This window comes from Achroia grisella, unplaced genomic scaffold, assembly GCF_030625045.1.
Source record: "Achroia grisella isolate CSIRO2021 unplaced genomic scaffold, CSIRO_AGI_Agris_v1 utg516, whole genome shotgun sequence".
Classification (NCBI taxonomy): domain Eukaryota; kingdom Metazoa; phylum Arthropoda; class Insecta; order Lepidoptera; family Pyralidae; genus Achroia; species Achroia grisella.
The window spans coordinates 3,008,278-3,022,023 of NW_026712909.1; the positions used below are offsets into that span (position 1 = coordinate 3,008,278).

The window sequence follows — 13,746 nt, forward strand, 5'->3', positions numbered from 1 at the left end:
TTAAAAAATAACTGAATGTTATAATTCATTGAAATTCACTTATAATATATAAAAATAAGAGCCAAACCTCAATATTTGCATACAATGAAATAAAAGGCATACTGTATGCGAAACATAGAAATTCGCCTTGAATATCAATTGACTCTTAAAGTAAACTTCTCAAAATCCAGATGATTCTTTAAACAATAGAAGAAAAGCCTGTTATCATGCATATTCTATTTGAACACAACGTAAGTAGACACGAAGACTAGAGGCATTACGCCACCGTGCGCCGATTATTCAGACTACAAGATGATTACGTTTAAACAAACCCGTGTTTATATCAGTTGTAATATGAACTTTAACCACTAGACATTAAGAGATACTAAAGTCATTACGAAAATGTGAATGCTGGCAATGATACAATGGCTCGCATGAGTCAGCTTTGAATATGACTACCTGAACAGGGTCCTTGCCACTGCTACTCTCTATTGCTTTATAGTGATCGTGACTATGAATTAATTGTGCAACACTAACTTGATTTTTTATTCCTGTGTTTCATATTTGTCAAAATCAATTCAAGACTGTTTCGAAATATACTCTACAGATGAAATAGTCTTTAGTCTTTATATTTAGATATTGTTCGAATATGGCTCCACAACTTTTAATTTGGTACATATACACGAACAAGAAGGAAACAAAGCAGCGTTTTTTTATTCTGTTAAATAATAGTTGTTTTCGGCATGCAATATACAATGTAAATAGACTAATTATTCATTTTTACAATTAGAATACTTTTTAATTCAATATGTAGTACTAGTACGCATATCTAACACAAAATATAATGAACTTACATACATTACGGCTTTATTTATTTACATATGCTCAAAGATTACGAAACAGACACCAATATTTTGTGGATTCAATAGATAAGACTATAGTCATGGTATGTACCATTGAACGTACATTTACTGATCAACAGACGTATAACCGGGTAGATTAGAACAAGAATAACTCAAGCAAACATGATACGTGATTTAATTATTCATTAGAACAATACATCTAGCTCATACTGATTATAAATCAAACCTAAACGACTCACGTCAAAATATGTAAATGGCAGACGGAAATGGAGGTCCTCAGAATAGACGCAAAAATAAAGTTCGAAAGATAGTGCATATTATGATAACGATAAAATTAATACGATAAAATTGTGATACTAAAGAAGAATATTTAATAATAGAAACATTGAAATGGAACCAAACGAATAAGTAAATATGTATAGTATATAGGCATTTGTTGAGTTCTTATGAATGATAATGAAATGGTGTACACGCTTGCGCTAACGGTTTACGCTGGCGGGGGACCATTGAAGGATGATAAAATGAGCATGAAATCAGGTCTGTTCCATCGTGGTAAATTCACCAGAAATTATTCACGACGATTTCCAGGAGGAACCGCGTGGCGGTCATCCTGTTAATGGTACATTATAGCAATAGGGTTACTAGTCTACATTACTAACAATCCCCTTCCCCGCCCCCTGACAATTACTAGTTTGGAACAAGTTAGTTATATTATACTCAACTGATAGATATACTGTAACAACAGTAGTCACAAGCTCTGCTTAGATTGGAGCTGGATGACACTTTGTGAATTATCCAAAGATATTATATTACTACAACAGTGTTTCCACTCTGTTACATTTGCAGTTATTATAACAGATATATTATTTTTCTTATAAAATATATCGTCTCATTATGAATAGTTTTGGAATAGTTTCACTCAAAGATAAATGTCATAGTCGTATAACAAAACTGAAAACTACTAGCAATTAATAAATGCCATGCCGTTCGTAAAACTGTAATTATAAAATAACCACAATACACAGTGATTGGCACTTGTTGCTGCGATTAGTTCATTGACTCTGTTAAATTAGAGCATGTTACACGCAGCATAATGAAAGGACTGCTATACGAAGTGTACCTATTATAAAGTTTTTAATGGCAAGCTTATGAACATTCAAGTTTTTTTTTATACTAGGTAGGTGGCAAACAAGCAAACAGCCCATCTGATAGTAAACGCTTACTATAGCTTATGGACGCCAGAAATATCAGGGGGGTCAGAGGCGCGTTGGCTATCCTAAGAAACCTTAATATACCCTTCTTGAAAAACCCCATGCTCTAGTCTCTCGAGATAACCTCATCAGGTAGTTCAACGACTGTCTAAGTGGACCGCACTGTACGAGATCACGAACTTTCCATGCGTGAATTCCTTGTCGATAGCGAGCGGTACGATGGTAAAATATAGCCGTGGGCATTTCTGTTATCCCGACTACATTCAAGTATATAAAATTAATTAATTATTTATTAACCGATGTTGTAGGTTAGAATTATTCAATTAAAAGTATTGTGAAGTAAATAAGGAAATATATAGTCCTGTATGCGGATAACACAAATACTTATAAATAAAAATATATAGGCTATGACGTCACTGAACGTTAAAAAGGTCATATAAAACAAAGTTTAATAGGGACGATGACATGATTCCGAAACCAGGTAAATCATACTAAATGTGTCTCGGTTGTGGTCTAGTGAGCAATAAACAAGGCAGTTGATCTCTTATAAACACGAAACACAACGACCCCAACCAAAGTGCTTTGAATGTTGTGATTATTGTAGATTAGATATCACTGTGCTAAAGAAAATTCAACATATTGCTTAAAATACGTCGCCACGGATAATAAAAATTGTTTAATTTATTATGAGCAAATATTACAATTACATACAAGTACTACTAATATCATGAATGTATAAATCTGTATAATTGGATGTTTATACCGTTATATTCAATGTTGAGTAAACATTGAATATAACGGTATGGAATTCATCTAATTCGAATGTTCCAATTTGGTATTCTAGGCGTGTAAATACTATATACTGTAAAATATAAAAAATGTTAAAAAAATAAATAATAAAATATTACCTAATAAAAAATAGAATAAAATCAATAATTACCTCACGACCCATGACTCACGGCTATGAACTTTATTATTGACTATTACTATTGTCATATACGTTAGGCTAGCTCACTGTTAAAATTGGACTAAAATATTTTCGTCAAAATGTGAACATGTCAATTGTTCTCCTTAAAATTATGGAGAACATAGAATTTATGAGACCGAACGTCCGGTTTACAATGAATTCAAATCCTTTTCGCAGAAACTACGATTTTCCTCGCCAGCATCTAAGATTTTCTAGACACATTTCTCTGTTATATCCCTAAGAAGACATGCAATAAACATATTCAACGTATCCTTATCTTTAATACGTTTCAATATATTCGAATAAAAGTTGGCTTATATGAAAGTCATGTTCGAGCTTTGCATAAGAAGAAAATGTACTTTCCACTCTTTGGTAACGTGGTACATTCTAGCATTTTAAAAATCTAAAATGAAATTGGTTTTTTCTCCAACTTTAAGAATATTTATTATTATAAATATATTTATAATTATATTTAAATATATTTCACTCGTAATAACATAGTTACATTTGGTTTCGATTAAAATTATTACTTATATATACATACAAAGCACTTAATTCGGCATTTAATAATAATACAGTCGTATAAGTTTAGCAGTGAAATAATTAACACTTCTTTTTCACGCAGATATGTAAATTCGTATCGCGTGAAATCTTAGTAATCAATTCCCATTAATAGAAACCTCTTCGCATGGGAATCGAAGGTACGAGAAGACAATAGAGAAACCTTGATATGTAGCTAACACAGATATTCAACTATCAACCGATTACAATGCACAAAAGATTTCTTTAATCATCTATAATTTGAAGTGTTTAATACCATTCGATTGTGGAAATGAATATTCAAACATTCCATTTATAGTTAAAATTATCTATAATTTCCTGTATAATAAGCTCAGATTGTTTTTAAGAAAACTGTCACTTATAGAAAGTCTGGATCTAGTAGTCTGTACTACTAGATGTAGACTATTACAAGTCTAGTACTATTCTATCCCAGAAAAGATACGTAAGTATACATATACGCAATAGCTTAGATGATAATGCATGAAATGATGATTATTTTGACGTGTCCGTTTTTTGTGTGGATTCACAAACGTGTTTGTCTAAAAAATATTTTTTTACTTACCTATTTAAAAAACGAAATTATTATTACAACAACTACAACTTAAAGTCATTATTATCAACTAAGGAACATTATGACTTATGTGCTTGAACTTATCAGATGGTATTATTAATTTTATCCTGAAGGTAATAAAATAGTAATTATGTAAAAATAATATACATATACTTCAATTTTAGTTCCATAAAATGTTATTCACGTTATTTGTTTTTAATAGTGATATCTATATGTATGTATATACATCAACTTATATTACAAAAGCTATCATAATAACATATGTATTATATGCTGTACAACACTTGTTTATTATTGGCTTGTTTTAAAGTCGGTAATATGAATTATGCATTAAAATTGTAAATAAAAAAATTTACATGCTTAAATAAAAGGACATTTGTGTCAAAACTATCAATGTCTTTCTAATACTCGTAAGGTAATAAAGAGCAGCTGTTAACGACACCTGCTCGTATGCAACTGCCATGGCAACGGAATACAACACATGAGCAAATGTTATTCGTCACATGTTCTACGTTTTAAACCAACTTCAGAAACGAAAAATTTATCAATACTGTATTTGATACACACAAAGTTGGGATGGTGCGTATGTATATTTTCAATTGCTGGTCCAACAATATGTCACCGTGAAGTTACGAACAGAGTCTAGCTAATTACAAAGGCCAAGGCCAAAAACAGCCCAAACCGACACTCCAAGTAATTCAGAATGTAATTGGTAACAAAATACATGTATTCCCAAAAGCTTACGGTCTTAATGACGTCATCACTCGTTATGTCAACACTAAACAAAGGTTTAGAACACCTAACGCCCTTTCATTATCGTACTAAACCTAAAGGTGAAGTGACCTTGTCATACATAGAGCGTGTCGTATAATGAACTCGAATATTTCGGTATTGATCGCACCTTATGTGTACATAGGTCATTTTAATATTAGCAGCTGTGCAAAGTAATTTTTATGGCATTGACTAACACTGCGACCTTAACCACAGTATAGAAGAAGCTGAACTAAAAAGTAAATTGTAATATTATATATGTATATGGTAAACTATAACAGCAAGATATATTCAGGAAATGCATTCATTAAGGAGTCGTGGGGCTTTTCAGTATACTTTTATGTTTAATATACAATGACATAAGCTAGAGATAGTGGTTCATAAAATAATCTTATATAAATAAATATTTGATAATACAGTTTAACTTCAATGGTGATACTTTTTCTTTATTAAAAATTAAAAAGGACAAAATAAAACCAAGGCCGTCTGTTTATTTGTTAATAATATTTTTAAGTTATGATAAGGAAATATATACTTGATATTAAAAATATAGTCGCACAAGTCACAATCATAATGTTAGATAAGATCAGAGGCAATAAGTTCTGCTCTCCTGATGCACGTCCCACTCATTAATGTTTTAACATAGAGTAAAACTTCAATGAACTATTAAACGGTAATAAATAAGTTCTTACTATCAACTTTCAATGAGCCAAGGTTTCTATTATAATGTGAGATGGTACAATGTTATTTTACATATATAAATTACTATCTTCCGTTACACCTTGTGTTATTATAATATGTGAAGAAAAAATTTTGTAGAGAAGTACAATGTTTTTCTATAAGACCGGTCAAATGGAGTTCTTTGCAATATCTTGCAAAAAAATTTTTAGACCAAGTGAGGAGTGGGTAGGTAATTGATTCTATGTAGGTAGTGAGTATCTATTATTGCTCAAATCTCACTAAGCAACAAAAATTGCCAACCCAACAGTATATAAATACCCAATATGTAGCTATATAAGTTGTAGAAGACGATACAGGCAGTGTAAGTATGTATTTAGGATATGATAAGCGCAGTCTTTTTAGCAAACAAAACCAGTTTGGCACGAATACTATGTATTTGCAGACTTTATCGCTTTCCTAATTAATTTAATTGATACTAAAACGTAATTTTTATTGAATTTTCTAAATAATATGAGCATTGTTGTATAGCTAAGAAATATATACGCGAAAACTCGCTGCATCATTTTTTTGTGAAATTACTATAGATCATAATGGTTTAAGTGGTTAAACACACTGCGTCACCCTTTGATAGTTGCGGGTTTGATCTTCGCGAAGAACATATATATCATTATCTGCTTAAACTTATCGCGTTCGTTTCGGATCGACGTAATATGTAGAACAATCGTATTTTTTAACTAATAAGTTCAGATTGCTCTGGGCATATTATATATATATATCTTTACATCAAAACATTTTTCTTATAATTTTACTCGGAACTATTTAAACGTAATATACCTATGTTAAGTCAAAACTTTTATTTGGAAATAAATAATGTAAAGGCATCTATTCAAAAATATAAGATTTCCCAACAGTAACATTATCAATAAGTAGATAAATGATTGACAATTGAAACAGAGTATATGTATAAAAGAACATTTAAAACATTAAAGTCCTTCAGCTAATTACATAAAGAATAGAAATACTAACGAATGCCGAATAGATAAAATACCTAATAAAGGAAATGTGAAGAAATGAGGTTAACATAGTACGGATAAAACCAACATGGCCAATAGTAAGGCTGAAAGTACTCGTATATACTCAAATAACATCTCGTTAGCAATATAGTGTAATTTGAATTACAAAGTCTACTTAAAAGGTAACAAGTTCATTGAGACGTTAATAAAATATATTCAAACTTCTTATATGATAGGGGACAGTATTAAGATACCCTGACACCGAAGCACTCATGCGTATAGTTCAATCTACCAACGCAAAAATTAAATCATTCTTGGTGAGTAACAAAATGTGAGTAAGATATTTATATGTATTCGAGCAGCATATTTTTCACACGTTTTTATTTAACATTAATTAATTATTAAACATGGAAAATTATTTGCTGACTGATGGTTATTTCTACATATATGGCTTATATCTAATACGAATAATATAGTTGAAAAGTGTAACATAAAACTATATTATACATAAGGGGATGAAGGCAACACAATGATTATTACAAACTTTTAAATTAAAGTGACTCAAAATTAATTTTAGTTTGGTGTAGGATTTACAAGCAACTTTTTTATTTTCGAAAAAAAAATGTAAAGGAAGTGAACATTTTACTATATATTTCTGATATCATTTCTACTACAACCAATACTAGTAACTATCTATATGTTAATATTGAAATACGAGTAGATATTCGCACCATAGACAAATCCATAATCAGTATCTGATAAGATTGGCTTAATTTCAAGGGTACGTAAAAACGTTATGAAAGCTATAGTCACTGCGTATTTTATTTCAAAAATAATAAAAAAATATATAATTACCTCGTCCGAGGTAGGGGAGCCAAGTGGACTCGTAGAATCATGGGAACTTCTCGATATTTTAAGATGTTTTTCGACTATACTCGATAAAGATCGTCTTCTTGGAATTGCAAACATTTTAGCATCAAATATTCACACGAGTAAACACATATCGAATAAATTAAATAATATAATAAACGGTATGGATAAACACAAGGGAACTCAAAAATATACACGTCTGATCAACCTGAATTAAGAAAGGAAAATGGCCACGAAAACTATAACACACCGCATACCGTACTGATAGCAAGCGGTAGGCGTCCAGGAAAATACGCGATAACAGGACAATTTACATGTGCCACTGTAAAAATTTGCATGTGTCTAGGGTATAGTAGCTTCGCAATAACTACGAAGTATCTGATAACATTAATATGACTTGTATTATTATCGATAGTATTAATCTAAATACAACAGTCGTAACAAGGTAACATCAATTTGACAATGATGATATGTATTGTTATTTATTTAAGCTTACGACTATGCAATGCTTATCGATTACTTCCGATGATAATTTTGAATTGCGATTTATTTATATTGTAAACGTAAAGACGACATTATATACGGTAGTTGATAAGAATGTAAATATAAAACTTAACTTATTATAAAAACTATATCCGTGACATTTTTGCCCCGTTGCAATTACGTAAAGGTCAGATTACATATGCATTTTGCAATTATGATCGTCGTCATAATCTTTGTGATATACATATGAAGCCCTTAATCAGCAATATAATACGAGAACAAATTTATTTATTCATAGTTATATAACCGACATAAAAAAATATACCTAGACTGTTATAAGTGTAGACTAGTCCAATTCAAACAATTCCGAGTTCAAGCGTTTCTGACAGCTTTAGAGAAATATATAAGTACGTGGGAAATTGAACCATATTACTTAAATACAAAGGTGAAAATGTACTTTTAAAGCGAGGTGGAAAGCAAAAGCAATACACATGGATTTCCACTTGTCTCCGAAAGAAAGTTAATGAAGAGGAAAGTCGGACCGCTTGATGGTATTTGTAAGAAAAGACTAATATTTTACTACAAATATTATTGATTGCGCCTTTCATATTATGTACTATATTATATTTTAGTTACAAGTTTAACCGTAAGAATCTAATTCGAAACTAATATAAACGCAGAACTAAGTTAATATTTTAAAGGTTTTCCCAGTTAAACATATTATGACAATATGTTTATGAAATACATAAACATAACGATAATTGATATTGAAAATTAAAGTAATTACATTAATTACATTCAATTAAAAAAACATTTATGGGTGTTACAAAGAGCAGCATACTATTGTAACATTATTTCTTCTGAAATTATGGTCCCTGTAAAAACTGTAGATCATGCCAAGAGATGTATGGAAGTTAAGAACATTATATTGAATATTCCATGTTGGAACATTACTTTATTAATAAATATCTCATGAATAACGTACGATATAATACAGTTTCACATATTGACGTATTTTTCACTTTATAGTGATCAACTTTACTTTACTATTTGGGTATAGAATTAGGTTTAGATTATAATAATTCCTTTTTAAACAACATTGTTTACTGTCTCATTGGTCCTATTTATACTATACTAAGTATTTTTTGTGTGAAAAAGAATTCTATATTAACCGCATAAGTTGATTATCAAAACAAGTAGAATAAAATCACAGACAACGGAACTCGCCCGTCTTAGCGAAGTGCTTCGATTGAAAAGTTTGTCATTCCCATAAAATGAGTGGTTCCCCGATGCAATGCACTCAGATTTTTTTACACTTTGCCATTACAACACTTTGTATTGAAGCGAGATACAGATATGAAAGTTAAGGAACTTATTATTTTATGGCGACTTAATTAATTCATATTAATATTGTTAATGGATATTCTGTTCAGTATGACATTCGAATATTTATACATTAAAACGTTATTCATGAATATTGGTAACTAAGTATCTATATATATTATTAAATAAAATCCTCCGCCATGTATAACTGTATGTTCACGATAGTTTTAAAAACTATGAAAAGAATTTTCCTACAGTTTTTTTTATTAACAGACTGATTGGTGAAGATGGTTTGTGAGTAATTATTTAAGTTTTTGTGCAAAATAATTGAAATATGGGAAGCTGTATTAAGTATACAAAAACAGTCAGAAAAAAAATAAAACTGTAATAACAAAGGATAGTGAAAGTCATTTGTCAACCGATAAATAGTAATAGTGAAGGTCACTTTATTCGCTAAAGTATTGCCAGACTTCTACTTCAAATAATAATTTGAGATACAAATAATTATTTTATTAAAATTATTTATTAAAATTTATGTGTGAATAATTAATCTAAATATAGACCACTAAATGTGTATTTGTCGGTTCTTTTTATATATTGTACATTATTATGTATTAAAATCAAAGACTGTTGTCTGTTGACATGTAAGAAAATATTTCAATTGTTTTATAATGTTTTTTAAATATATACAAAAAAGGTTTTAAACATAACATAGAGGCAATATATAAAACTACCTTTTCTATCTTTTCTGTTATTACCATAACTATTTCTTGAAGTCTTGAGTCAGAAGCATTCTCACCTGTCGAAGTCGTGTTGAGACCAATACTTGATATCTACCTTTCGCTGGGAATATGGCTGTGGGCAAGCCTGCCTATTTGACGTATTCTTTTTTATAACAATCTATTATATTATATATCGCTGCTGTACTAGCCGTATTTTCAAGTATCTTTGTATTTTTCCAGAAAACCCTTGATACTTCTCACTCACCAGGTACATCAGTTAACTCTGGTTGATTTTACATGCACAGATAGCGATCACTTCGACATTTTTATTATATGTATAGATACGAGTCGTTCCTATCGCAGTAAGATTGACGCGGATATAGTAGAACACTACTTGGCGCACGTTCAAGTGAACCGACCATATCCCAGCCGCAATGTCTACATCGATGCTTACGCTAAAATATTGAGACGATTAAGTACGTGAGGTGCTTGGAGAAATTATTATAAAAGTATACTGATCGCTACATTTCGCACGTTGAAGAGTATGTAAACGTTATTATATAAATGAAAGTAAGCACCCTGCAGGAGTAATGTGAACCAATTACAACAAAGTGAGTTTAGTAACATATACCAATATGATTAACATATATATAGATATTTACAGAAAAATAGGGACGGGCAAACTAAGTTGTACTAGTAATTAAAACAGTTTATTTAGCCCTGATTACAACAGAATTGTTCGTTTTTACTAAGGTTTGGTTGTATGTATAATGATTAAAATGTAGTTGATAATTTTTTTGTGAAGTCTCATTTGCAATAAATTTATAAATTATTAAAATTATTGAATTAATTACCTCAATATTATTATCAAAATAAATTTATAAATTATTAAAATTATTTGTCTTTCTTTTCGAATTACAGTTGAATATGTTGAGCAGTTTCAATGCGAATAGATCAATATTAAAAATTATCTATATACAAACGTTTCAATAATAAGTTTAGGTTTTAGAATAAGTTCAGCAGCTTTTGCCGTGCGTAAGGTTTTTTGATACTAGATTAGTCTATTTTAGTTATTTTCATAGTTTACTCTCTTATGGAATATTTTGATATTAAAAATATATTCATATTACAAAAACGTCGTTTTACTGTATGAAAGTCATTAAGAGAGATATTTTAGCTTCTCAATTTATATATTCAAATATTTGTCATAAAAATTTCTTTTCATTATGTATAATTAGGAATTGGAAATAGACCCAGTTGAATATGTAACTGAGCAGTTTCAATGCGAATAGATAGTTGTTCTGCATCAACTTAATGTTAGAGACACCTATATAAATATACATTGTAAATTCATAAAAATCTATAGTGACGGTAGGGAAAAAAAATAAAATTATAATGTAAAAATTGACTATATATATCACATGAATAAATGATTTTTGAATTTGAATTTGAAAACAATTTGTCTAAAAATTGAAATATATTAAATATACAGCTAAATTTATTACTATTCGTTCTCACCACCTCAAGAGATGTATTGAGGTCCACCGATTTATGTCGGTTTTCGTACTGGCGTTAGCGAAAAATGAGTACAGCGCCCTCTATATTTCAAAGCAGTCCATTTGCTGACAAGGGTCAGTCTGGGTCAGTCTTATTGCTGCCGTATGGTGTCACATATTCGAATTTTCTCAGACGCTGCCGCAATTCTCATACATATTTAATAAGGGTCCAGAATATATCTAAGAGAAAACAGAAGAAATGAGGTCTATCAGTGATTTAGCTAAATTACCAAAAGATGAAATTGGAGACGACAATGTGAATTTAAAAATATAGGTCATGCACTCCATATGACCTATATTTTTAAATTCACATTCACCTTTAAATGTATCCCTGTGGCTCGTGTGTGTCAGTATTCTTGCTATGAGTTATAAATAAATATTTGTCATATTTTGCTGATCGTTAATGTTCGTTTCGATTCTAGATCAAGCTAATATAAGTAATTTTAAAAAATATTTTCTTTCAGTGTCCATCGGTAAAGTTCCATTGTTTCTTTTGACACGAAATATCTAAAAATCCTTAAGCTTTTTTACTTAAGTTTAAACCTAATGAGATAAATATATAAATACAGGTAAGTAAAAAATATATCACGTGAAAATAACTAACAATGTGTTTTAATTTTAAAAATACTGATGAATTCGTAATTGTTCCAAATTTGAAAATACTTTTAATAAATACCCATATTATGAAGTCGATATGTATTAAATTAATTATGTTTGAAGTAACTGTTTTATTCCAAAAATAATTTGCAGTTAAGATTTCCACAAATGTACCTACAAAGTATATAACAACTAATGCGTTGTATTCTAAAATAGTTACATAGCTGTTTGCTCAACAACAGTTCTAAAGATTACTTTCTAGTAACGTACGTAGTACACTTTCGTTTTAAGCATCTGTAATAATAGAGTGAAAACATTGAAAACATATGTGTAAGTACTTAATGTTTTATTTAAGTGTTGTACAAGTACTGGCATTATGCATGATTGCAACCATTTTACTATCTAATTCGAGAGAGATGTAACACTAATAATACTACAAGTTTTGTTTCCAGATAGGAATAATTTAATTACTCAAGAGTTCTAGACTTTAAGTTTTCATTGCGTGTGTCTAGAGTTTAATTTTTGTGTTTGTTGTTATAATAATATATATGGAGATAGCTGTGAAAAACTAAAACATACAGACTTTCGTATTAATGTTTTTAGTCGATACCTATAGATAGAATATATCGACCCATAACCAATAATAATAAACGATAATAAAGAAAAATACATACTTGTAGACGTTTACTAAATCGGAATGCAGTACTAACAAAACAATATATTGTTTTGTTAGTGTATAAACAAAATAAAGTGTATAAAGTACACTTATAATATAAAAAGGATAAAAAAACAAATAAAACTGCCAATAATTCTCATTGTAGGTCTAATAGTATAGATAGAATATAACACAAGAAGTAGCAATTAATTTTAATAAATACACATGTATAATTTTTATACGAAGTAATATGAGTGTGTGCATTCAAGGTCGACATATGAGTATGTCAACATATTGACTTGACTAGGTTCTACATAGGTGTAGCAGTTTAGCATTATAATAACATTGCGTTACCGTCAATCGGCTCGTACGCTGGCGCCATACATAATGATTAAGCATATTCAACCAACTGGACTAAACGGTGGATCTTAATCCAACGGTTACTATTCTTTACTCAACCAAATGCAAAAATAACTGGGATTTAAAAAAAGGAAAAGTTCTTAATTGTGTACAATTTACCTACTTCTTTGTGAACTGATTTTGATAGTTTATTTTATTCTGAATATTTTAATTTTATAATTTATAATCTTGATAGATGACTTTTACTACGTAATGAAATTGATAACGTCATATCTAATGTTCTAATCACTTTATTATGGAAATATTTATAACCACCTGTCTGCAGGGCAGTAATTTCGATCGAGCTTTAATGAAACTGAGTAATTGGGTCATCGTCAAATAAGACAATCTTTTATTATAATATTGATCAACATTATTAATATACTGTAGTCATTAGATACCAAGCGAGGGCAGTTGCCCTAGACTAGTTAGTCTATATTATAATTTTAAAAAATTTGATACTTTTGCAACACAGTTTATGTTTTAAAATTCAAAGTCATACGAAAGTATTAAACTGCGCGAAT

General features: G+C 29.8%; 1 protein-coding gene across 1 annotated transcript in view; it reads right to left on the reverse strand.

Annotated features, from left to right (window-relative positions):
* LOC131847122 (rap1 GTPase-activating protein 1-like) overlaps positions 1 to 7,586 on the reverse strand; it is a 59,873-nt gene extending 52,287 nt beyond the window's left edge. Inside the window, exon 1 of the mRNA XM_059196588.1 lies at positions 7,473 to 7,586. Within this exon, the coding sequence (XP_059052571.1) occupies positions 7,473 to 7,586 (114 nt within the window). The remainder of the gene's footprint in view (positions 1 to 7,472) is intronic.
* Between the last annotated feature and the right edge of the window lie 6,160 nt (positions 7,587 to 13,746).